The 26470-nt window shown below is 44.6% G+C and overlaps 1 protein-coding gene across 6 annotated transcripts; it reads left to right on the forward strand.

The window, feature by feature from the left end:
* The first annotated feature begins 5114 nt into the window (after window positions 1–5114).
* On the forward strand, window positions 5115–25859 carry LOC132407496 (odorant receptor 131-2-like). 6 transcript variants are annotated; one of them, XM_059994121.1, is made up of 4 exons: window positions 5115–5270; window positions 5888–6237; window positions 15342–15427; window positions 20548–25859. In XM_059994121.1, the coding sequence occupies exon 4, from the start codon at window positions 20651–20653 to the stop codon at window positions 21650–21652; it is 1002 nt and encodes a 333-aa protein (XP_059850104.1). In that variant the 5' UTR covers window positions 5115–5270; window positions 5888–6237; window positions 15342–15427; window positions 20548–20650; the 3' UTR covers window positions 21653–25859. The 6 variants fall into 6 exon arrangements, with proteins under 6 accessions (XP_059850104.1, XP_059850130.1, XP_059850123.1 ...); XM_059994147.1 differs by having other exon boundaries at window positions 6176–6237; XM_059994140.1 differs by lacking the exon at window positions 5888–6237.
* Window positions 25860–26470: the final 611 nt, after the last annotated feature.

Consider the following 26470-nt stretch of genomic DNA (forward strand, 5'->3'; position numbering starts at 1 on the left):
TGTGTTGCTTGGATTTTCAGCATTTGCAGATTCTCTCTTAATTGTGATTTTCACCCGTGTCTTGTTTTAGTTTTCAGTGTTCCAGTGCCTCGCTTTTTTTCTCTATTTAAGTTCTCTCTGTTTTGTTTTTTTTTGCTCAGTCTTGAGTTTACCTACCCTGTGCGTAGTGATTTTGAGACCTGGCCTGTGGCCTCTGCAAACCAATCCACGAGTAAAGATTCTTTGCTCATCTCCATTCTTGTCTCTGGTATCCTCTACACTTACGTCGGCCTGGTCCTGGCAGTCACCAATTTAAAGATGCAGAACTTTGCCATAACAACCTTGGTCCAACCTCACCTGGCAACCACCTTTGTCACAGCAAGACTGAGTCAAAGCATGGAGCATCTCTGGCCAGCCAGGAGGTCATGGTGAGTGGACACAAACGTGTACTTCAGCAGATCTTGATGGCCCTGCCTACGTTTACCCTGCCAGCAAACCTCTGAGGCCAGTCCGTCCTGAGTCTCCAAACCCGCTGGTGCCTGAGCAATTTGATGTCAGCCCATGTTCTCAATGTTCTTACTCAATGTTCTCTGGCATTCGAGCTGCAGCCCGCCCAGTTCCCCTCTGAATGCTGAGAAGTGGCCGATACCATCTCTCTCCTCTCACACCGGGCTACGGTGCTCTGGGAGAAGAACTTTCCAAGTTGTTCAGACCTAAGACTCTTCACCAGGGAGAGTGTTTAACCACCCAGTCAGTGGACAAAAAGTGGCCAACAAACTCCTCCAACTTTGTCAGGGTCCTCAGAGCATGGCTGACTACATGATGGAGTTTCACACTCTGGCAGTAGAGAGTGGTTCAAACACTAAAGGCCCCCACCGCGGGTTATCAGGTGAAGTTAAAGGTGCAGTGCCAGCCAGAGACCCAATTGAGGATCTCGAGACCCTCACTGATACCTCCATCCAAGTTGACAATCGTCTCCAGGAAATGAGAACAGATCACTGCAGTGTGTCCTCTAGGGCTTCCAGTCTCTGACCTCCTCCAGCTTCATCATCCTGGGTGCAGTCATGCACACACCACACCACCACCCTTCCCCCCCACCCCCCAGCTCCCTTCAGCTTCCTCCAGTGGAGATGATGCAGCTGGGCAGATCCCAACTTTCTCCAGCTGAGCAGGACTGACGAATGAAGAGAAGGTGCTTCCTCTGTTGTGGAGATCCAGGCCATTTCCATTCCGCCTGTTGCTGGGAAAACATCCAGATCTCTGCAGAGAAGGGAGGTCTTTGATAGGTTCCATCGTACCTCACCGGGCTGCTACATCTGAGGCCGTGCTGTCTCCTGGGACAAAGAGAAACATACCCTCAGAGCCTTTGTAGATTCAGGCGCAGCAGACAATTTCATTGACCTGGGTTTAGCAAGGTATCTCAGGCCTGTTCTGACCAACTGGTCATGGCCCTGGACGAAGAAGTCTCCAGGGAGGATCTGCCACCTCATTGCTCCCATCTGTCTACATATAGAACAGCATACCATGATCATCCAATTTTAACGTGCTCATTCCCAAGTTCCCGTTGATCTTAGAGCACTCTTGGTTGCTCTTCCACAACCCATAAATTAACTAGTCCTCAGATGGTCTTCTCACAGCAGGGCTCTCTGCCTACTTGCCCCCATTAGGCTGCCCCTGCCTCCCCCAGCTGTCTTAAGTATGCAGAGCTGCTAGAGGTTTTTAGTCAGAAAAGGGCCACAACACTCCCTCCTCATTGAACCTATGACTGAGCAATGGAGTTGCTGCCTGGAACCAGTCTGCCTAGTGGAAGATTCTACTCCCTGTCAGCTCCAGAAAGGGTGGCCCTTGAGGAGTACATCTCTGATGCCCTGATGTCCAGTTTCATCTGCCCCTCTACATCTCCTGATGGTGCAAACTTTATCTTCATGGCAAAAAAGATGGTGGACTTTGACCATATATTAATCATCAAGGCCTCAGTAAGATCACAGTGAAGAACCGGTAGCCCTCCGATGACCACAGCTTTTGAGTTGGTCTAAGGGGAACCAGCTTTGCTAAAGTGAGCTCCAAAGTGCATACAACCTGGTCTGCTTTCGGGAGGGTGATGAATGGAAGACTGCTTTTAACAACCCCAATGCCCACTACAAATATCTTGTGATTCCCTTTGATTTAGTCAGTGCCCCTGCAGTCTTCCAGGCTCTTACTGGTGTCGTTCTCAACGAGATGCAGAGTTATTTTGTCTTCTTGTACCTGGATATACTCACTTCTTCAATACCTACCACAAACTTGTCCAACAAGCCTGACTAGTCCTTCAGTGTTGACTCCAGAACCAACTATTTGTCAGCTGGAGAAGAGTGCGTGTTGTCAGCTGGAGAGGAGTGAGTTCCACGTCTCCACAATCTCCTTCCTCAAGTTCACTGTCAGTAAGGGGAATCTGCAGATGGACCCTAGCAAGACCCAGGCCATCAGTGATTGCTCGCGACCCACCACAAGCAAACAACTCCAGCTTCTGGTGTTCACTAATTTTAACCAGAGGTTCATCTCAACTTCAGCTCCATCACAGCACTCCTTATTGCACTGACTAAGGGAACCTCTGACCCATTTCTATGGACCCCGGAGGCAGAGGTAACTTTCCAGGAAGTTGAGGGAAGCTTCACAACAGCTTTCGTCCTTGTTCTGTCTGATCCAGAGCTGCCATTCATCGTTGAAGTAGATGCTTCAGATGTTGGGGTTGGGGCTGTTCTTTCACAATGGCCCCTGTCTGGCCAGAATCTCCATCCTGGAGCTTTCTCCTCCCAGTGCCTCTCTCCTATGGAGGGGAATTTCGATATAGGGCAAGGGTTCCCAGCCTTTTTCATGCCATGGACCAATATCATTAAACAAGGGGCCCATGGGCCCCTGTTTGGGAACCCCTAATAGAGGGAATAGAGCCTTTGGTGGTCAAATTAGTCCTGGAGGAGTGAAGACATTGGCTGGAGAAGGCCAAACATCCATTTGTGGTCTGGACTAACTACAAGAGCCTGGCATATTTTCAAGAGGAGAAGCAGTTAAATTTGCATCAGGCTAGGTAACCTCTCTTCTTTCTAACCATTTTGACCTTACCATGCAGGTTCAACAAATCAGGAGCCAGATGCCTTTCCCAGGCAGCTTGAACAATCAGATCTGGTCACCATCCCAGAGCCCATTCTCCCAAGGTCCAGGCTGGTGACACCAATCCGATGGGAGGTTGAGATTGTCATCAGAGAGCACAACAGCAGGAGGCAGACCCTGGGAACAGCCTCTTCATCCCTACTCTGTCCATTCAGATGTGTTACAGTGGCTGCACGCATCACAGGGTATCCAGGGTCTGCTCGAATGGCAGAGCTCATTGAGAGGCAGTTCTGGAGGCCAAGCATGGATGGAAGCGTTAAATCATATGGGGAAGTCATATGTCACATCTGCGCCCAGAACGAAGAACCCAAATCACTTCCACAGGGGCTGCCCATTCCTTCCCATCCCTGGTCCCATCTCTCCATGGAGTTCATTACCAGTCTGCCGCCATCATGAGGTAACATCACGATTATGGTGGTGGTGGTTTGGTAATTCAAAGCCTTGTGCCCCTACCCAAGCTCCTTTCTGCTCAGGAGATAGCCAACCTCACGCTACAACATGTGCTTAAGGTGCATGGCTTTCCCCGTTGTTTCTGACCGAGGCCCTCAGCTTACCTCCTGGTTCTGGAAGGCTTTCCTTCAGCTCATTGGAGCTACGGTCAGCCTCTCATTGGGATTTCACCGCCCAGTCCAACGGGTAGGCAGAGACTCCAACCGAGATCTGGAGAAATCCCTGAGGTGCCTTTTGTCAGATAACACATCCACTTGGAGAGATCATCTGCTCCAGGCAGAGTTGGCTCATGACACTCTGTGCCACTCTTCTGTGGGTATGTTTCCCTTTGATCGTCAGTTTGGTTATCCACCCCCTCAGCTGGAGTCAGGGGCGGCACCTGGCAACCATCTTCATTCCATGTCATTTGTATCTGGCTCAGCTCACACCCTGTTTGACTTTAGTAAGCTTGCCACTTGGCAATTCAAAGCAAAAATTTATTCCATGAACTAAAAACTGAGGGAGAGGTGGAGTACGTAAGCCAGGTTATGTTACTTGGTACATAATACATCTGGCTAATAGTCACAAGCCTCCCGGTGACCCACTTCAATGTTTCTTAGTGGAAATCAGTTCCATCCCCTTTTATTTAAGAAGATGATGGGATAACTTTTCAAACTCTCCTCTAACCCTTCAGGACAGCTGCTTTGCAAGACAGCCAGAAGCACTGGAGACACATCCTCAACGACCCTGCTCAAATAACCGATCTGATGACAGCTGTACTGTGAGTTACCCAAATCTCAACTTCCTTGTAGTGCTCAGCTAACCTTACTCATCGTGTCACTGTACTAAGTCGACCTGTTCCTCAAAACAAGTTCCGGTGACAGCGGACAGAATTAGAGCACAGAAAAAGAAAATGGAATAGAGTGAGGGGAGGTGGGTGATGGGGCTCGGGAATATTCCTTGCCCCCATCAAGTCTGTTGCAGTTTTAAACTGGTCAGCAAGTTCGTATTTCAAACAGCAGACCCTTGAATCAACCTGCCGGCAGGCCTGAGCACAGAACTACTGTCAAAAGGGTCCTATTGTGGAAGCCACAAACATTTCAGTTAGTCCACTCATAGAACAGGCGGTGTCTGCACTAATCTTGTCTGCCTGCACACAAACTGCGTCCAAAAAAAACTTCAGGCAACAATGGGAGTTCCAAATTCCATATCTGCACTCCTTTCAGTCGAGAGGAATGTGATGTGTAATAAAGATGCTGAATTTATCATTCTTTCATCCAAAGAATGTGTAGGGATATGGTAGTACCAGGTAGCTGGAGCACTCGTACAAACTTTGAAAACCTGCTCTGAGTACAGCAGTATAATTTTAGATTCTGATGTTTTAAGTAAGTATCCATAAACTTGAGAAAGATTGCTTAACATTTACCTCCACTTCATTGGGCAGGATGGTTTTACTTTAAGAAAGTTAACGTGAATTGGGTACACTTTTCACACAAGTTCCTGATTGGTTCCTCAATTCCCCTCCAGTGGAAACCAGCTTGACATTGCAATCAGCAGCTTGTGTTACAACAATGCCTGCAGATACTCTCAGAGCTAAAGTGTGTTTATAATCACAAAAAGGCAACTTAAAAAATAATTATTGTGAAAACTTGCAACAAGAAAGAAAGATAGCATACCCTATATTTGTTGAGGTTTGCATGGAAGATAGCAGAAAGGTAAGATTAATCTCATAGAAGTTCAATACGAAACGGAATTGATTAATCAAAATGTTTGAGCTTGATTATTATTTACTGAAACAGTTAACAGAAACAAAAAAAATATTTTTATTAGTATTGCAACTTAACTGTTAATTACAAGCTGGTTTTCATTTACCTTGAACTATTTGTTCCTAACAGCAACACTGCTTCTACATGCTTTAACAAAATGTTATATCAGAATGTCGCTATGCCTTCTAGAATGAAGTTGATGTTGGGACATCGGCTGCCAACTAATGAATTTGTCTTATTGTGCTTTCCTTTGGAAGCATTTATCAGGGTTCTTGCAGTTTTAGAGTATTGAGTCATGGTCTATAATCTAAAAGAAAATCTCAGCTACTGTATATCCAACCACTTAACGAATGCAGAGGAAACAGATGTCTACGACTCCATTGTCACTGAGTGTCAATAGCCACTGACACAAGCATATATTTATTAGGTATCCTGTCCTTTCAATAGAATTGCTGGTAAAATCAGAAATTGAGGCTTTTGCCCTGTCGTAGATGAGAAGAGCATTACCAGCAGGCTTCTATATGTTCTTCTCAAAACTCACCAAGATTACATTTTAATTTCAACAGCCTAACTGGAAGTTCATTGTTCTCTTCGGCTTCCGATGATTCATTCTGACATCTTCAACTTCTGAGACCAGTTCTGTAACCTGAAGGCAGTGAACATTTACTCATTGTAATTGTGTGTAACAGGAGACCATGCCATATACTAACAAATGGCCTTTTTAATTTTAAAGTCACATTATGGTAGTAATGAGAATGGAACAAAGAATATTTGTTGGACTGTAAGTGTGAAAATGACAGAGAACACCCAGTTAAATGCAGACACCCAGAAGATTGCTCACTGTCCCTTCACAGGAAGAAATTATTTGCATCATTTCTGAAGAACTTCCAGAAACCTGAATTGACATAAACTTCAGGTATTTAGCAAACATTTTTTCTGATAATGGCTGAGATGTAATTGAATTTTTAATAATGTTTTAAGTTCTTTATTTTCTCTTTGGCCCTAAAAAGATGTGGACTAGTACATTTAAAAGCTTCAAAAGGTAATGGATTTTACTAAGTTTCAAAATATCTTTGATACTTTATCATAAATCTATGTTGATTTTTAATTTATAGTGTGTAAAATGTTTAAAATATGAGTTAAAAATTGAGCATTTTTCCTCCCTATTTCCTGTCTGTGACTGGACACATTGACGTGTTCTAAAGATTCCCCAAACACTTGGCTTATAGTGAGTGACACTACGAGAGAAGAAGCTCGCACCTTGAAGCTCATCAGGTTTTTGTGGACTACTTCCTTTTGAGGATTGTGGCTGCTGATTGTAGACACCAAATTTGTCATTATTTGTCAGAGAGACAACATAAAATGTTGCCAGAAAGTTTGTAGAAGCTGTAGAATTGTCTCTATTTCTGCGTAAATATAACCGAAAATGTGATCGGATCTTCATGTAAATCCCAAGGCTAAATAAAGAAATCCTAATTAAATAAATAACACCAAAAAAATTATACTTGTTCATTTATTTACTGAGAGAAATGAGCTGATAGTACATGCATTTGTTCGAAAAAGTATGTGAACCTCTGGGGGTAATACCTTCTACAAAGCTACGTGGAGTCAAATGTCCCAATCGATAAGATGAGATTGGAGGTGCAGGTTTGTAGATGTGCCCTGTCCTATTAAAAAAAAGGTTTAAAAGAATAGTTTAAAAAGAAGAAAATTTGTGTTTTGGAATGGCTGAAGACAATTTCTGTTTTGGAAGTCCTGACCCTAATCCTGTAGAAATGTTGTGGACGGACCTGAAGCAAGCAGTTCATGCAAGGAAGCCCACCGACATTCCAGAGCTGAAGCAGTTTTGTAAGGAGGAATGGCTAAAAGATCTCAAACCGATGTGCAGGATTGATCAATTGGAAACATTTGGATGACGTTGTTACTGTACAAGGGGGTCAGACCAAATCCTGAAAGCAAAAGTTCACCTACTTTTTCCAACAAATACAACTAATATTGAATCATTCTTTTTCAGTAAATAAAAGAACAAGTGATGCACCATCAATAACTCACACTGAGACGTAGGCGAGATATCGGCTTTTATTGACTGGAAGAAGGAACCAGGAGTGAGTGTCTATCATACAAGGTCCTGGAGACTGAGGCCGAGCGTCAGGCCGCAGGTCTCCTTTATACAGGGGCCTGTGGGAGGAGCCACAGGAGCAGTCAGCAGGGGCGTGTCCCGACAGGCACATAGTTCACCACATTCACCCCCCCTTCGTTTGAAAAAGTCCTCATGTAGCGAAGGTTCTTACAAGTCAAGCCGATCAGGCGGTCGAATCTGTCGCTGCGATCTACGTAGCACCGGCTGTGACCCCATAGGTGCCGGCAACATTGGCGATTGCACAGGGGACGGGGGTTGCGCGTGTTCTTGCCCACTAGGCGCCGGTGATCCCTCATGCATGTGCGAGGCGCCTGGTATAAACGCGTACGAAACGCCCGGTATACAAGTGTCGTGAGGAGTCTGTGTAGGGCCTGGTGCGTACGGTGTCACCTCTGGTGCAGGGTTCACAGTTACCGGAGAGCCTTCAGGGTAGTGGTCTGCTGCACCTGCGGGTGCCAGGTCGCGGATGGAGACCGTGTCCTCCCGCCCATCAGGTAAGACCACGTAAGCATACTGGGGGTTCGCATGGAGAAGGTGAACCCTCTCCACCAGCGGGGAGTATTTATTGCTCCTCACATGTTTCCGGAGCAGCACTGGCCCCGGGGACGTCAGCCAAACTGGTAGGGTGGTCCCAGTGACAGACTTCCTGGGAAAAGAGAATAGGCGTTCGTGAGGGGTGGCATTGGTGGACGTACATAACAGAGAGCGGATAGAGTGCAGTGCCTCAGGGAGGACCTCCTGCCATCGAGAGACCGGCAACCCTTTGGACTTAAGGGCTAAAAGTGTGGCCTTCCACACTGTGGCATTCTCCCGCTCTACCTGGCCATTACCCCGGGGATTATAACTCGTGGTCCGACTGGTAGCAATGCCCCTAGCTAGCAAGTACTGGCGCAGCTCCTCACTCATAAAGGAGGACCCTCTATCACTGTGGATATAGCAGGGATACCCGAACAGAGTGAAGAGCTGGCGCAGGGCTTTTATGACGGACGTGGCAGTGGTGTCGGGGCAGGGGATGGCAAAGGGGAACCGTGAGAACTCGTCAATAACACTGAGAAAATAGACATTGCGGTCAGTGGAGGGAAGGGGGCCCTTAAAGTCAACACTCAGGCGTTCAAAAGGGCGGGTGGCCTTGACAAGTTGTGCCGTGTCAGGACAGTAGAAGTGCGGTTTGCACTCGGCACAAATTTGGCAGTCCCTGGTCATCGTCCTGATGTCCTCCAGGGAGTACGGCAGGTTCCGAGCTTTCACAAAATGGTAAAATCGGGTGACCCCCGGATGGCAAAGTTGTGCATGAAGGGCGTACAGCTGGTCGAGCTGTGTGCTAGCACATGTTCCCCGGGATAGGGCATCAGGGGGCTCATTGAGTCTGCCAGGCCGGTACAGGATATCATAGGTGTAGGTGGAGAGTTCTATCCTCCACCGCAAAATCTTATCATTTTTGATCTTGCCCCGCTGTTGGTTGCTGAACAGGAACGCAACCGAGCGCTGGTCGGTCAGCACAGTGAATCTTTTGCCAGCAAGATAGTGCCTCCAGTGCCTAACAGCCTCCACTATGGCCTGGGCTTCTTTCTCCACCGCGGAGTGCCGAATTTCAGAGCCTTGGAGGGTGCGAGAAAAGAATGCTACTGGTCTGCCTTCCTGATTAAGGGTAGCAGCCAGAGCGAAATCGGAGGCATCACACTCCACTTGGAAGGGAGCGGTCTCGTCCACTGCATGCATCGTAGCTTTGGCAATGTCCGCTTTAATGCAGTTGAAGGCCGCGCAGGCCTCAGCAGAGAGGGGAAACGAGGTAGACTTGACCAGGGGGCGAGCCTTGTCTGCGTAATGGGGGACCCATTGGGCGTAATAGGAAAAAAACCCCAGGCACCGTCTGAGGGCCTTGAGAGTGGTGGGAAGAGGGAGCTCTAACAGGGGGCGCATACGTTCGGGATCAGGCCCAATAACCCCGTTTTCCACGACATACCCAAGTATAGCAAGGCGGGTGGTACCAAAAACACACTTGTCCCTGTTATAAGTAAGGTTCAGAGCTGCGGCCACTTGGAGAAACCGTTGGAGGTTGGCGTCGTGATCTGGCCTGTCATGACCACAGATGGTGATGTTATCCAGATAGGGAAATGTGGCCTGCAGTTGGTACTGGTCCACCATCCGGTCCATTTCCCTCTGGAAGACAGAGACACCATTCGTGACACCGAAAGGGACGCGCAGGAAGTGATAGAGCCGGCCGCCCGCCTCGAAGGCGGTGTAGGGGCGGTCCTCTGGGCAGATGGGGAGCTGGTGATAAGCGGATTTCAGATCTATTGTCGAGTACACCTTATACTGAGCAATCTGGTTGACCATATCCGCGATGCGGGGTAGGGGGTATGCGTCAAGCTGCGTAAACCTATTGATGGTTTGACTATAGTCCACCACCATCCTATTTTTCTGCCCAGTCCGAACAACAACCACCTGGGCCCTCCAAGGGCTTGTGCTCGGCTCAATGATCCCCTCCCTGAGCAGCCGCTGCACCTCCGACCGAATGAAGGCCCGGTCCCCCGCGCTGTACCTCCTGCTTTTGGTTGCCACAGGTTTACAGTCGGGGGTCAGGTTGGCGAACAGCGGTGGGGAAGGGATCTTGAGAGTGGAGAGGCTGCAAGTGTCGGTAGCGCAGCTGTTGGCCTGGTTCTGGATGGGATGTGTGTGTCCGTGTGTGTGTGTGGTCAGTAGCGGGGTATGTGAAGAAGTCCCACAAAACTGAGGATTCTTGACAGTGAGTGGTGGGAGGGGCCCGTCGTATACCATAGTCACACTTTCGAGATGGCTCTGGAAGTCCAGCCCCAATAGCACAGGTGCACACAGATTAGGCATGACCAGCAGTTCAAAGTCCCGATATACTGTGCCTTGCACCACCAAAGTCGCTACACAACCCGCCCGGATGTCTGCGGACTGCGACCCAGAGGCCAAATGGAACCTCCGACTGACCGGCCGCGTTGCAAGTCCGCAGCGTTGCACTGTGTCCGGGTGAATAAAACTCCCAGTGCTGCCCGTGTCAAACAGGCATCCAGTCCAATGCCCCTCCACCTGGATGTCCATCATGGACCTTGCAAGCTGGTGTGGGGCGCTTTGGTCGAGAGTCACAGTGGCCAGAGTTGGATCGCCGTCGGGGTACCCGGTCAGCATCGGAGGGTCGGGGGCGGGGCATGCTGACGCCGACAAAGATGGCCGCTCACATCCGGGGTACCCGGTCAGCATCCGAGGATCGGGGGCGGGGCGTGCTGACGTCGACAAAGATGGCCGCCCACATCCCGGCATGCAAGATGGCGGCCCCCACGTTTCACCCGCAGCGCTGCACTCCGCTCGAGGTTGAGACTTACAGACCTTGGCGAAGTGGCCCCGCTTTCCGCAGCTGGAGCAGGTCGCTTCTCGCGCTGGACAGCGTCGTCGAGGATGTTTCTTTTGGCCACAGAAATAACAAAGCACGAGTTTCTTACGGGCCACAGACGTGGTCTGGGTCGGGGAGCTCGTGGAATGGCGACTGGCGGCGGCGTTGGCGAATTCGCTCCCGGGAGCCGGCGGTGGCGGGGTCTGAGGCGTCCACGAAACCGGCGGGGAATCGCGCGACTGGACAGCGTCGGCGTTATGCCGCGCAGCTTCTAGAGCGTTGGCCTTCTCTATCGCCGAGCTTAAGGTAAGATCCGAGTTCTCCAGCAGCCGCTGGCGCATGTACACTGACCTCAGTCCCGTCACAAAGGCGTCTCGCACCAGCAGCTCCGCATGCTGTTCTGCCGTGAGCGTCTTGCAGTCACAAGCTCGGACGAGTGTCTGTAGTGCTCGGAGAAACTCAGCGCACGATTCGCCAGGCCGCTGTTGCCGGGTAGCTAAGCGATGTCTTGCGTAGACGGTGTTCACCGGCCGCAGGTACTGTCGTTTGAGGGCGTCCAGTGCCCCTTCGTAGGTCGGCAGGTCCCGGATAAAGGAGTAAACTTTGGGGGTGACCCTCGAGAGTAGGATTCTGTGCATAACGGCGGGTTCAGTCGCACGAAGCTTCGCCAAGTACGATTGGAAGCATGCAAGCCAGTGTTCAAAAGCGAGAGCTGCGTCAGGGTCTTGAGGGTCCAAATCCAACCGGTCCGGACGCAAAACGGGTTCCATGTTTTAAAACTTCCAGTCAATAAAATTGATGCACCATCAATAACTCACACTGAGACGTAGGCGAGATATCGGCTTTTATTGACTGGAAGAAGGAACCAGGAGTGAGTGTCTATCATACAAGGTCCTGGAGACTGAGGCCGAGCGTCAGGCCGCAGGTCTCCTTTATACAGGGGCCTGTGGGAGGAGCCACAGGAGCAGTCAGCAGGGGCGTGTCCCGACAGGCACATAGTTCACCACAACAAGTATAATGTTTTGTGTTATTTATTTAATTGGGTTTTCTTTATCTAGTTTTATCTGACTATATTTTAAGTCGTATACATGCAGAAAAAGAGAAAATTCTACAGGGTTCACAAGCTTTCTAGCACCACTGTGGAACACAGAACAGTACAGCACAGGAGCAAGTGCTTTGGCGCACAATCTTGTGCTGAATCAATTTAATTAGTAATCAAAACTAATCCCTTCTGCCTAAACAACGTCCATGTCCTCCATTTTCCTCACTTTCATAGGTCTATTTAAACACCTCTTAAAAACCGTTAATGTATCTGCCTCCACTACCACCCAGGCAGCACATTCCAAGCACCCACCCCTCCCTGTGTTTCTTTTTAAACTTAACCCCTCTCACTTTAAATCTTTAAATGCATGTCCTCTGGTATCAGACAATGGGACCCTGGGAAAAAGATACTGTCTATCTACTCTATCTATGCCTCTCATAATCTTATAATTTTCTATCAGATATCCCCTCGGCCTCCACTGCTCCAGAGCCTTTCCAACCTCTCGTTGTAGCACATGCCCTCTAATCCAGACACCATCCTGGTAAACTTCTCCTGAACACTTTCTAAAACCTTGACATCCTTCCAACAATGGGGTAACTAGAATTGTATGCAAATCTTTGGAATGCGGCCTAGCCAGAGTTTATAAAGCTGGAACATAACTTCCTGACTTTTGAACTCAATGCCTTGATAAATAAGGGTAAGCATGTTTCTTCTTAACCGTCCTAACAACCTGTGCAGCCACTTTTAGGGAGAGATAAACATGGACCCCATGATCCCTGTGTTCGTCAACAACGTTAAGGGTCTTGTCCGTAACAGTCTCTTTACATTTGACCTACCAAGATGCAACACTTTACATTTCTCTGTCCATATCTGCAACTGATCATTTCCCCAGTGGATTCTTTGCTGGCCTCGACACCATCAATCTTCATATCATTTGCAAGCTCACCGATCTGCAGTCATTGACAACCAGTCAGTGTCATCTAATTTGCATTTATGCACTCTTCCTCTCAGCTCTGGTTTGTCGGTTGCCTCGGCCTTGTAGTCTGCTGGTCACCAGCAGGGATAATCTGCTGTAAGGATGTTCCAGCTGTTCTAGCTCTGCTTATTCTTTCGATCCCAGCATAGTAGGGGCTGCTTCACTGTAATAGTCACAGTAAAGATGGGGAATGCCTGGCAGCTCTGGCAGGGCTTTGCAGGCCATTACTACCTAGCTGTGATGCTACACTAACAGTTGAGTTCAATGCCTCCTGTTCACGCTTTGTAAGGGAGAATAAAACTACACCTGTGAGAGTCCCTGCAGCGTCCAGTGATCTTGCGATCTCAGTCTCGGTGCCCAACATCAGAACACCTTTCAAGAGGTTGCAAGATGTCAGGGCTGGCAGGGCTCTTGAAACCTGTGCCAACCAGGTGTCAGGCGTGTTCAAGGACATCTTTAATCTCTCATTGCTATAGCTGGAGGATCCTGCCTACTTCAGATGGGCGACAATCATAGAGTCATGGAGACATAGAGCATTACAGCACAGAAACAGGCTCTGTGCTCCCATGCCTGAGCCCATTATTCCGCCTAATCCCATTGACCTGCACCTGGACCCTAGCCCTCCATACAATCCTGCCCCATCCATGTACCTGTGCAAATTTCATTTAAGGTGTTGAAATCGAATCCACCATTTGTGCTGGCAGCTCATTCCACACTCTCACTACTCACTGAGTGAAGAGGATCCCCCTCGTGTTCCCCTTAAAATTTTCAACTTTCACCTTTAACCCATGACCTGTAGTTCACCTCAACCTCAGCTTACCCTATCAATACCCTTCATAATTTTGTATATCTTTATCAAATCTTCCCCCGATCCTCTATGTTCCAAGGACTAAAGTCCTTACCTATTCAATCTTTCCCATATGATCTATTTCTGGTCTCACTAGCACACGGCTGGGTAGAAATCCTAAGAACACAATCCTGGAGGTCCTGTCCTTTAACTTAGCACCTATCGCCACTTAGCAGGATGTTGTCACCCCTCTTACCCCATGTCATTGGTACCGAAGTGGACCATGACCTCTGGCTACTCACCCTCCTACTTGAGAATGCTGTGGACTCCATCCGAGATGTCTCTGACCCGGAAGCAAAGAACCATTCAGGAATGTTGTCCTCATCAACAGAACCTTCTTTCTGTTCCCCTAACCAATGAATCGCCTATCTCTACAATTTGCCTCTTCTCCCCCCTTCCCTTCTGAGCCACAGAGCCAGACCTGACCACTGTGGCCTTCCCTCCCAAAAGATTCCAAACTGGTATACCAGTTGTTGAGGGGAATGGCCACAGGGGTACGCTACACCAGCTGCCTATCCCCTTTTCTCCTCCTGACGGTCACCCAGTTACTTGTACCCTTCACCTTGAGTGTAATTACTTCCATATTCGTCCTGTCTATTCACCCCTCAGCCTCACAACTGATCTGGAGTTCATCCAATTGCCGCTCCCACTCCTATTGGAAGCCACAGCTGGATGCACTTCTTGCAGGTGTAGCCGTCAGGGACACCGGAGGTCTCCCCGCCTTCCCACATCCCGCAAGGGGAGCGTTCCACTATCCTGCCCGGCATTCTCACTGCCCTAGATGTGCAATAAGAAGGAAAGAAAGAATAAATAATGAAAAAGAATCAACCTATGGCCTACGCCTCTGCACACTGAAGCCTCGATGAGCCAAAGCTGCAACTTCCCACTCTAATACTGGCCCACTCCCACAACGGCCACTCCGTTTAAACCAAACTTATCTTAATTGGATCTCACCAAGTGCCTGATTATGAGCAATCCGGTGTTCTGTTGGGAACTGATGAGCAACGTATCTGTTATACCAGTGCCCATGAAGAGCAGGGTGAGCTGCCTCAGTGACTATCGCCCACTGGCACTCATATCTACTGTGATGAAGTGCTTTGAGAGGTTAGTCATGGCCAGAATCAACTCCCAAGCCAGGACCCACTGCAGTATTCCAATCGCCACTACAGTGGATGCAATCTCACTGGCCCTCCACTTGGCCTTGGATCACCTGGACAATAGCAATACTTATGTCAGGCTGTTGTTTATTGACTACAGATCAGAGTTCAACACAATCATACCCTCAGTTACAATCATCAAGCTCCAAAACCTGGGTCTCTGTATCTCTCTGCAACTGGATCCTTGACTTCCTCACTGGGAGGTAAGATCAGCTGGTTGACTGGAGTCACAGAAATAACCTTGCTCAATGTCAGCAAGGCAAGGAATTGATTGCTAACTTTAGGAAGCGCGAGTCCAGAAAATACACACCAGACCTCATCGAGGGGTCAGAAAAGGAAAGGGTGAGCATTTTCAAGTTCCTGGGAGTCAGCATCTCTGACGATCTATCCTGGGCCCAACATACTGATGCAATTATAAAGAAGGCGCGATAGCAGCTATATTTCATTAGGAGTTTGAGGAGAATTGGTGTGTCACCAAAGACACTTGTAAATTTCTACAGATGTACCGTGGAGAGCATTCTAACTGGTTGCAGCACCATCTGGCACGGAGGGGCCACTGCACAGGATGGGAAACTTTGGAAACTGAGTGAGTACCATCATGGACACTTGCCTCCCTAGCATCGCGAACACCTTCAAAAGGTGATGCCTCAAAAAGGCGCCATCCATCATAAAGGACCCCCATCACCCAGGACACGCCCTCTTCTCATTGCTTTTTATTTCTTTTTCTTTTTGTGTGGCGGGGGATTGATGTCTTTCTTTCAACTACTTCTATATTTTTCTGTATTTCAAAGCTGTCTGGAGAAGTCAGATCTCAGAGTTGTATTCTACTTACATTGATAATAAATTGAACCTTTCAGTGTTTCAGGAACAGCCTCAGTCCTCTGAATGGACATTGAGTCCATATACACCACCTCAGTATTGCTCTCCTCTTTTTGCACTACTCACTTAATTAGTTGTCTTTTCATATATACTTATTGTAATTTGTAGGATTTGTTATTATGTATCATAATGTACCATGGTTGCAAAACAACGAATTCCACATCACATGCCAGTCATATATAATCTGATTCTGAGAAGAATAATCATATAATCACAGATTTGTGGGCCGAAGGGCCTGTATTTGCACTCTTGCCCTCTTAGAGAGTCCAACAAGAGTGCCAGGATGGAGGCAGAAAGAGGGGTGGTATAATGATGATGAAAGTAATAAATAAGACCATAAAACGTAGGAGCTGAATTCGGCCATTTGGCCCATCAAGTCTGTTCCACCATTCCATTATGGTTCATTGATTATCCCCCTCAACCCCATTCTGCTCCCTTCTTCCCCTGACCTTTGACATCCTTTCTAATCAAGAGCCTATATCAGGCATGGGCAAACTACGGCCCGGGGGCCATATACGGCCCATTAAGCTTTTTAATCCGGCCCGCAGAACTTGATGAAATTATATTAATAAACCTTGTTAACGTTTTTTCCCCGCAATTCTGGCTTTTTCCCAAAACGCTTAAAAGTGAGGCTGGGGATTTCGAATAAATTTTTTTTCTTCGACTGCAATTACCAACTCCGTGTCGTAATTTTAGCGCTGCATGTAGCACACCGCTACACATTGACCTTTGTTGAGGTGTAGCGTATTACTCCACATTTGCGCTTTACTCTTTGTTCGACTCGACCTATTTGTGTGAACAGGCGTTCAGCGTCATGAACATCAACAAAGCCAGCCACAGATCCAAGTTAACTGACCAACACCTCAGATCCATCCTGAGAATCGCCACAACAAAACTAAATCCAGACTTTGATGCGCTGGCTAAAAAGGGATAAGCCTTACATGTTACATGTCATTTCTGTTAAGTGATGGACATTAGTAGTGCGCAGGTGCACGTACGTTCTCAAAATAAAAAATGCGCTCCAGATCAAATAATGTGCTCCACATACTGGCGCGTTGTCACTGTTCTGTCCTTGTGCTGGTCGTTGTTGAGTTTTGGCACAGGGGACAATTGAATAAGAAGGAGCAGGACAAGTAGACCTGCATCTCCTACCATTTTTGAAATAAAGACAGTCAGGAGGAGAGTGATGATGATAATATCTTGAAGGATAACAGAATTTTCAGTGCTTTAAAATAATAACTGTTACTATTTAAAAAATCTGTATTTTATTCATTTAATTTTCAGTGTTTTAAAAGTCATTTCAATAAATAGCTAAATACCATGGGACTTCAAAAACAGATATGTTGTTTTAATGCATTTGTTCATTTTCAATTGAAATTAAAGCACATGTTTTCTACATATCCCATGATATTTTATTTTCTCTTATGAGGTGTATTACCAAAACACTCCGTCCATCTGCTCCTGGTCCGGCCCCCCTGTCAAATTTTAGAACCCTTTGTGGCCCACAAGTCAAAAAGTTTGCCTACCCCTGGCCTATATCAACCTCCACTTTAAATATACCCAAAGCCTTGACTTCCACAGCCGCCTGTGACAATGACAGAATCACCAGCCTCTGGCTGAAGAAATTCCTCCTCATCTCTGCTTAAAGGGATCGCCAAGATATTAATGAGATTTTCATATTTCTAACACATGATAACTGACAGACAGATTTAACAGTTCCACGGAGACAAATAAACAAACAGAGATTCTTAACACAACTATGCAAAGGCAAATATCACAGTACAAACTAATTGTTTTGCAATCTCAGATTGGCATGAGGTCTCTTGCAATGTCAAAGATGTGTCAAGTTTTATTGGCGCATGTATTTATTTTTTCAAACAATTCAGCTAATTGTCAACATTTTGTCATTGTAGCAAATCAGCTGGAGAAGCAGCTATGTCCATTATAAAGCTGTTCCCATTTCAGTATTGATCTTAATAATGTTTTGCTATTGCAAGTAGACTTGGCCTTATTTGATCGTTGCATTTATCTTTGAGATGATTGCTCTTTATGACTGAACGTGAAGAACGCAAGTAATAAAAGCTAAAATGGGACCTGTGGCATTTCGAGCCTCGTCAAGAGGCTTCAAATGGAGGGCTATGTTGGGGGGTGGGGGAAGGATTAGATTAATCTTAGAATAGGTTAAACATCATGGGCCAAAGAGCCTGTATTCTCCGCTGTATTCTATATTCTGTGTTCTACTAATCACCTTAACATAGAATATCCTGCCTCAAGTCCAGCTTCCCAATCAATCACCTTATCCACTGATTCCTATTGTAAGATTAAAACTAGCTAATTTTATATTAAGTTGCTGTCAGTGACAAATATTAAACTATCTATGGCTTTAAGGACTAACATTAACCTTGCATTTTTATCTAGAACTAGTTTTAACCCTGTTTTATTATCACAACAAACTTTAACACTGCTATCTCTTTAATTACAACCAACATTAATCCTCCTCTACTCAGAACCATAAGGACAGGCCCTTTCATTCCTACAAGTTTGACCTACCGTCTCCAAATTATACCTCAGTGCTTCTTGTATTGTTTCATATCCTTCAACAAGCCAACCAAACAAAAATCTTGTAATCTCAGTCTTAAAATTGTAATTAACTCTGCATCATCTACCTTTTATGGTTAGCAAAGTTCCCTCTAATTTGTAATGACCAGTATGCACAAAAATCGTGTGCTGTGCAATGTTTTGCCCAGTGACAACAACACATACACACTGAATGTTTAAGTGGAAGTAAACCTGAAGCTACTCTAAGGATAATAAACCTACCAAGTACAGTTTGTTGTTCATTGTTAAAAAGAAATAAAATGTTACACAGGAAATACAGAAGGAAACGTGATTGGTATGATCATGAAACATACTTAACATGCCAATGAGGTAGAGGGTGACAACCTTTTGTGCACAGTGTAAGTTCCTATGTACACTAGTAGCAAAAGATGTGTGCTCGCATACATATGCACTCACCTTCGTGGAAACATTGGTGGTTAGATGTCTTCTCTAACTGCACAATCTCCTACATTCAACTAATTAATACAGATTCATTGTGATAGTAATCTCGGCATGGAGGCTAGAAGCAACCACCCAGTGAAAAGACCAGTATTCCCAAATAGTGTTTCACTCAGAAACAGTTCTTTTGTACAGTTTTACCATCTTCTTATTCCTTATGTTTGCTCCAAGCCTCCAGAGGGCTGAGCTTAATTAGTAATCTTCCACGAGGAACTCTATCAAGTTTATTTTGGAGAATTCAAAGTCACCTTGTAGAGTGCACCAAGGTTAATCTAAAACATCACTTCCTTGAAGAAATTAAGGAGAAGCCAAAATCTTCCTTGCTAAACAAAATGCGGAACAATTAAAGCAAAATAGTAGTTGGCTTCCTTTATCCCACACCAATTTTTTGATTTGCAGAAGTGAAATAACTTTATTCATATTTTAAAGACTTAGGCATATGTTCCCTCTAATTTTACAGGATGTAAATGCCGTAAAAATAACTTCCTTTTTCAGCAGCACAGTATATTCCAAAAATAGGAAAAACATCATTTAACATGAACATTAGTTCTAATGAACTAAACAATGCAAAGAATGTGAAGGTGGGGACCTGAGCAGTTACTGACAAAACTGCTTTCCCTGAAGTATTAAGTGTCTGAACATCAGATTGTGTATCAGGTGAAAACACAATGTCACCAGCTATAATACAGGATCTGTTCACTCATTGTATTTCATTTCTAATTATTTATAATGTCAAGTTTCCTAATCTGTTTCTTCCCCATCCTCCCTCAATAACTGCTCTGCTTTGTGTTCCACTGCAGTTAAAGTTATGCCTTGTGTCATGCACGTCAGGCAGCACTTGTGGAGAGAGAAACAGCAAAAACATTTAAGGCTCTTTCATCGCCCTTTTTTATTTTGGGTCTGGAGTTTTTTTTAACTTTTTGTTTTGTCACATGTCTTTGTTTACACCATCCTATATTTTAGTCATTAATAAAAATCAAAATCCAAATTGATTTTAGGGTAATAGAGCACTACAGTACAGAATCAGTAAATCAGGAAACAGGCTATTCAGCCCATCTAGTCCATGCCAAACTATTTGCCTAGTCCCATTGACTTGCACCATAGCCCCCCATACCACTCTCATCCATGTAGTTCTCCAAAGTTGTCTTAAATGTTGAAATTGAACTTGCATCCATCACTTCCGCTCCAGCTCATTTCACATTTGCACCACCCTCTGAATGAAGTAGTTGCCCCTCAGATTTCTCCTTCAATATTTAACCTTTCAGCCTTAACCCATGACCCCTAGCTCTAGTCTCCTTGCACTTACCCTATCAATTTCATAAGTAATATTCTATACCTCTATCAAATCTCCCCTCATTCTCCTATGCTCCAGGGAATAAAGTCCTAGCCTATTCAACCTTTGCCTCTAACTCAGGTCCTCAAATTCTGGCAACATCGTCAGTAAGACTCCATAAACAATGGCTGGTGATCACTGAAGAGTAGCTTCTATCCAACAAGTTTAATAACAAGCCAAAGACAGCGAATTCAATTCACAGTGAATCTGGAGCTTACTGCAGGTATTAGGAGAAAGAATATTCAGTTCAATTTAGACAAACTAATTATGAGACAGGCATCCTTGACATAGTTAATCCAAGAGGGAGAGGCAATTTCACCTATTTTATATAGAGAATTAGATAATTTTCCATGTATAATGAATTCAATAATTATCCAAATTTCTTTTCCTGTTGTGCTTGATAATGTTCAGCTAAGTTTATTGTTTCTTCTCTTTAGAGATCTCTAGTTGCGGACAAGTAACATCAACGAACAATGAAGTGCTGAGACGGCAAAATGAGCCTTGCTATAAGCAAAATACTCGGTGGAAGAATACCTTTGTATGGTTTGTTCATTCCAATTACAAAGAGCATTAAAAGAAGGCATGAACAGCTCTAATGAGACTTCCAATTATTTTTTTCATGCAGTGAAGACTTCAGTTTATCTAACTGATTTTATCGTCACTGCGGTATGCAGTCATGTAATAATTAGCACGGTGCAGCAAGAATTGGAATTGAAACGAGAGACAAGATACTTTCTCCTGTGCCAGCATCTCATCTACTCTTCCGTATATTTCGCCTTGGGCACGTTGACAAATGGCTTTCGACTCTTCAAAGTCAGCTCACCCCGAATACTTTGCTGGATCCTGCTCTCCGTACAAATAATGTTTGCACAATGCATCATGCTGACTTTAACCCTAATGTCCTTCAATACATGTCTAGCTATCTGTTGGCCACTGCGATACCTTTCACTTGTTGATTCGGCAAAAAAGAAAATAACTGCAGTAATATGGGTAATAGCCTTGCAGAATCCATTGTGGTCATCAATCTATCAAAGCCTGAATGTCTCAGTGACGTATATAATTGAAAACGACCCAAGCTGTCCAAATCCACTGAATGGATTTGCTTCAAGGCAAATTGGAATTGCATTTACTCTACTGTGTTTTCTTGTGATTTTAATAAGCTATTGTTTAATATACCGAGAAGGAAGGCGGGCTGGGTATTTTGTGTCCACCAATGTGCAAGCAAGGAATACCATTCTGATCCATGGCATACAATTAAGTTTCTTCATTCTCCCGGTTTTGCTCACAATAGGAATAAGTAATAAGCCTAACTTAATAACACTGAAACTAGTCAACACTGCCGTTTTTTCCATAGCTCAGTGTCTCAGTCCAGTGATTTATGGCCTCAGGTGTAAAGAGCTTAGAAATAAATTAGCTGATACCAAATTCTGTTGCTGTGTTTTAAGACATAGGAAGAAAAATGCGGGTGTAATTCAGCTGAGTGAAATCCATGCCATTGACACCATCGCTGTTGCTAGAAACAGTCAAATCTATAATCACTGATTATTTCCATCATGTTAAAAGAGTACTCTTAGATAAGTACATGGATGATAGAAAAGCGAAGGGCTATGTAGGAAGGAAGGGTTAGATTGATCTTAGCGGAGGTTAACAACATTGTGGGCTGAAGGGCCTGTACTGTTTTGTAATGCTCTATGTTCCCTGTCACTTTGCTGCATTTCATGGAATCATACAATGAGAAATTATTCAGCCCACTGGAGGAAACTACCCAATTCATTTCAATGTTCTGATTGCTCCCTGTCATAGAAGAGTACAACACAGAAATAAGCCATCAGCCCATGATGTTCTGCTGAACTAATTAAACACATAACTCAACCAATCCTTTCTGCCAACTCAATATACATATCCCTCTCTCCTATACTCATTCATGTCTCCTCTGTAGGAGGTGACATATCCATATGTCATGTCATATCCACCTTCGCCATCATCCCAGGCAAGCACCCCTCTCTGTGAAAAAACGCTCTCCCCTCCCACATGTCCTTTGAATGAATCCCCTCTCACCCTAAATGCATGTACCCAACTATTAGGCATTTGGACCCTGCAATGCAATATTAGGCCATAAGACATAGGAGCAGAATTAGGCCATTCACCCCATCGAGTCTGCTCCACCATTCCATCATGGCCGATCCTGGATCCCACTCAACCCCAGAAAATCCAGCATTATCCAGCAAATTCCTACCGTTCCCTTCCCTTCAAATATATAACATATTTTATTGACTTTATCATAAACATAAGAAATTCTGCGGATGCTGGAAATCCAGAGCAACACATACAAAATGCTGGAGAAACTCAGCAAGTCGAGCAGCATCAATGGAGAGAAATAAAGAGTCAATGTATTAAAAATATTAAAGTACTGTAAATACTTTTTAATACATATTAAAAGGTATTAACAGTAAAACTTATAACTTCATCATTCCACAATTCTCTCTGGCAGTAAATACCCATCACTGAAAACTTCCTACTCCTATCCCTTTGTCCTGTAGGCTCTCCTACCTCACACCTTCACCCCTCCCCCTCTGTATTATTAGAGAATCATTGCTAACTCTTTAAAACTGCAGAAGATAGGTTTTGTTTTGAATTAGATTGTTCTATTTAAACAAGTTAACAAAGTAAAAATGACTTTAGCAAATGAATTCTCCAGTTGACACTGTTACTGTTTCTAGATGGTGGCAGGTAACAGAGCTGAATTCCATGCCTTGCTAATTTTGTGTTAGTCTCTGGCTCGAGGAAGTGGCGCTGGAGTTGAAACAGTCACATTCTGTTTCATTAAACGGACAATCAGACTCAAGCTGAATGCTTCCTTATTGCCAACATGAGTGAGGATGAAGGGGAAAATTATTCATTTATCCTCATGCAACATCTCCTTCAGACAGAGTGCCTCCAAATAATGCACATTCACCACTCTCTCACGTTCAGGCTGTCTGGATCATCACCCCATGACAGTCACACCCTTTGACCCCTACATCCCTTCCCCCTTTTCCGCTACCTAAATCGTGCTTCTTTTCTCAGTTTGCTCAGATCTGAAATTCCAAACTTTCAAGCATTTAGTTCCAGATCCCAACATCTCGAGTCGTTCATGCCTCTAACTTGGAATATTAACTCTTTTTCCCTTTCCACAGATGCCGCCTGACCTTTGACTGTTTCTGTTTTTATTTCAAATTTCCGGCATCTGTGGTTTTACTTTGTGTTTTTTTTTCAAATTCCATGGATCAAAAGAGTTACAGATGCTGGAAGTCTGAAATAAAATCAGGAAATGCTGAAAGGGGGCAACAGGTCAGGCAGCATCTATGGAGAGAGAAATGGAGTTAACAATTCAAATCAATTTTCTTTTGTCAGACCATGGGTCTCTGATCTGATACATTACCCTGCTTCTCTTTGCATAAGTGCCGTCAGACCTGTTGTAGTTTCCATCTTTGTCTTGTTGTATAGGGCTCAATAGACATAGTGCTACAAATTTAACAGAACAAAATTACATCCTCTTTGTTGAATCTAGTAACCAAATCTGCTGTAAACTAAAAAAAGAACGAAGAAGGAAGTGAAAGAGCCAAGAACCTTGCCTTGTGGTCATCTTTATCCTGAAGACCAGTTCAAACTTGACAAATAAGAGATTTCTTTTGATAAAAACAATCCATGAAACTGTTTGATTTATGCTGGTTTGCAGCCAAAGGAACAAAAAAAAAGACAGAACCATATATACTATAAATGACTAAAAATCCACTGAACATTTACAAACAGGTAATCATACAAGCATATAAGGAAGTTAAGCTATAAGAAAATTGATCATTTAGACTCTAATCCAAAACTCTTTAGCCGTACTAGTTATTAACCAGAGATCACTGTCTTTCCAAACCTTGGATCTTGAATAATAATGAATTACCAGTATGGCACAGCCTGGTAAAGGTATCGGAATCACCAGGGTGCTCCTAAGAGATTCCAAACCAGCCATTGCCACAAATGTTCACATATCCAAATATAATGATGGCCACCAGAGAAACACGAAGAGGTGTACAAGAGTGCAAAGTACTGCCAACTTATGTGTAAAATGTTCAAAAAATCATTTATCAGACTGTATCAAATTGTCGTCATTAATATTAGGTGAACCGAGCCTTGTATCTGTCCCTCATGGAATTTGCAGCAAAGAAGGTTATGAGGAGCAGTTTGTTTATACTGATATATATTCTCCATTCATCCATTGGACCTTGTACATGTGCCATTAGGGTGGTTGGAGAACAGAGACTGAGAAGAGTTGGTGAGTGCATCAGCTTTTCCACTGACTATCTGTAAAGGACGAAAAGTGATCGCTATTATAGAAACCACTTGGATTTAATTTCCACTGGCATTTCTTTGCCAGGGAGATGACCTGCCAGTATAGGAGAGTACAGAACTGGAAGTCTACATTGGCACCTTCTCCACATTAATCATTAGCCTTTCATTATTCTTCCAATTCCAACTCCAAAGTGCACAAACTTTCCATCATAGCAGCTTTGTTTTGAGAGATATAATCCTCAGGCATCTACTGGAACTCCAAGCTGCAACACTTTACATGGATGTGATCAGATGAAACAAATCTCTTTTCTTAGTCCATCTACCAACCAACACAACTAATCTGTTGACCTCCCCAGATGTTCCCTGAAGGACAGATGGGTTTTGAGAAGATTAGTATTTTGCTCCAAATTATTTAACTGACAGAATTTAAGAAAGGGATATTATCAGGGAGTGACAGACAATTTTAGAGAATAAATGTAGTTCTTAAGCTGCCCGAGGAATTCAATTGTTGAGCAGCATCTTTGAGAGAAAAAGATGTCTCAGATTGAAACATGATGGATTAATTCCTTCCCCTGCCACCACAGATGCAGCTCGACCTCCAGCAGGTTATTTGTTGCTCTATATACCAGTATCTGTAGTCTTTTGTTTCTCCAAATGTACTTCTTCTTTCACCCATACTAATTCTCATGGAATATCAGTGGCTTCCTACAAACTGGATCATGCATCGAATTGAAATCCCAGTGCAGTCTGGTAACAGAGGATGTCAAGGGTGATTAGTTATTAGTCCATGTCTCTGGATTACTAGATCTTGTAAACAGAACCAAATATCGTTATTTCAGTTTCTTTATGGCTGTTTTGTGTGTGTCTCTCTCCCTCTCTCTCTCTCTCTCCCCCTCCCTCCCTCCCTCCCCCCCCCCTCGCTCTCTCTCTCTCTCTTTCTTTCTTTCTTCCCCCCCCCCCCCCCCGCACACTCACAAAAAGTGTTGAGGAGATGCAGCCTGATGTGGCAACACGCATTACAGGCACAGAGTACCCAAACTCATGTCATAAGATCATAAGACCATGCCCTCCCCTCCCCATCAGAGTCTATGCAAGGCTCACAAGAGAAGAAATGTGTATGTATTTTACAGATTATGTTAGAACTATATTTAATTTTGATTTGTAGATTACTTTGGTTTTGCTGGATATCTGATCTGCTTTCACATTTATTTTTAGAATTGAACTCTGCACCCTGTGGAGAAGATAGAATTTTTATTTGAATTTATCACTGGTTGACTAACTAAGGTGAATTTCAGACAGATTAATGTACCTAATATATTGGGTTGTACAGGTGAATAAGTTGTATTGAATGTTGTACTTAACAATCTATGAAAGAGCGATTGTTTGAAAGAAATACACGATTATTAAAGGACAGTGTTTGTATGGAGCTGTATACTTTTATTACCTGGCAGCAACTAAGTAAACTGAGAATTCAATTAAAGTCCACAGAGGCTGAAACAAAAGAAGAATTGTACTGCGCTGAGCCAATAAATTGCATTTACAGGGGCCTCAGATGACAGCTCTGCCTATTTAATCAGACCCTCTCAGGTGACTCTGTATTTCACGCTCTGGCATCCATTGGCTTACAAATTGTTATTCTTCCTCTCCTTTTGGGAGGTAGTTGAAAGATAGTTCGAGGAGAGAGTCTTGAGACAAATTTTACTGGGGTAAGCTTGGTGTGAGCCATTCAGTTGACATTGATCTGCAGAGATAGTTTAGAACTGTACCAGCTGCCATGATAAATTTTTATCAGAAATATTCTAATACATAAGCTAAACTCCTTTCGATTTCTAAACAAGGGAATTCAGGCACTCAGTGGAAGGCCAGGCCCAATTTATTTATTTATTTTAATTTATTGAGATACAGCATGGAACCGGCCCTTCAAGCCGTGCTGCCCAGCAACTGCCGATTGAACCGCAGCCTCAACATGGGACAATTTTCAATGACCAATTAACCTACCAGCTAGTACTCGTTTGGACTGTGGGAGGAAAGCAGAGC

This window comes from Hypanus sabinus, chromosome 2 (genome assembly GCF_030144855.1).
Source record: "Hypanus sabinus isolate sHypSab1 chromosome 2, sHypSab1.hap1, whole genome shotgun sequence".
Lineage (NCBI taxonomy): Eukaryota > Metazoa > Chordata > Chondrichthyes > Myliobatiformes > Dasyatidae > Hypanus > Hypanus sabinus.

Coding starts and splice junctions, on each gene's coding strand:
- LOC132407496 (XM_059994121.1), top strand. CDS start 20,651: ATGGTTTGTTCATTCCAATTACAAAGAGCATTAAAAGAAGGCATGAAC.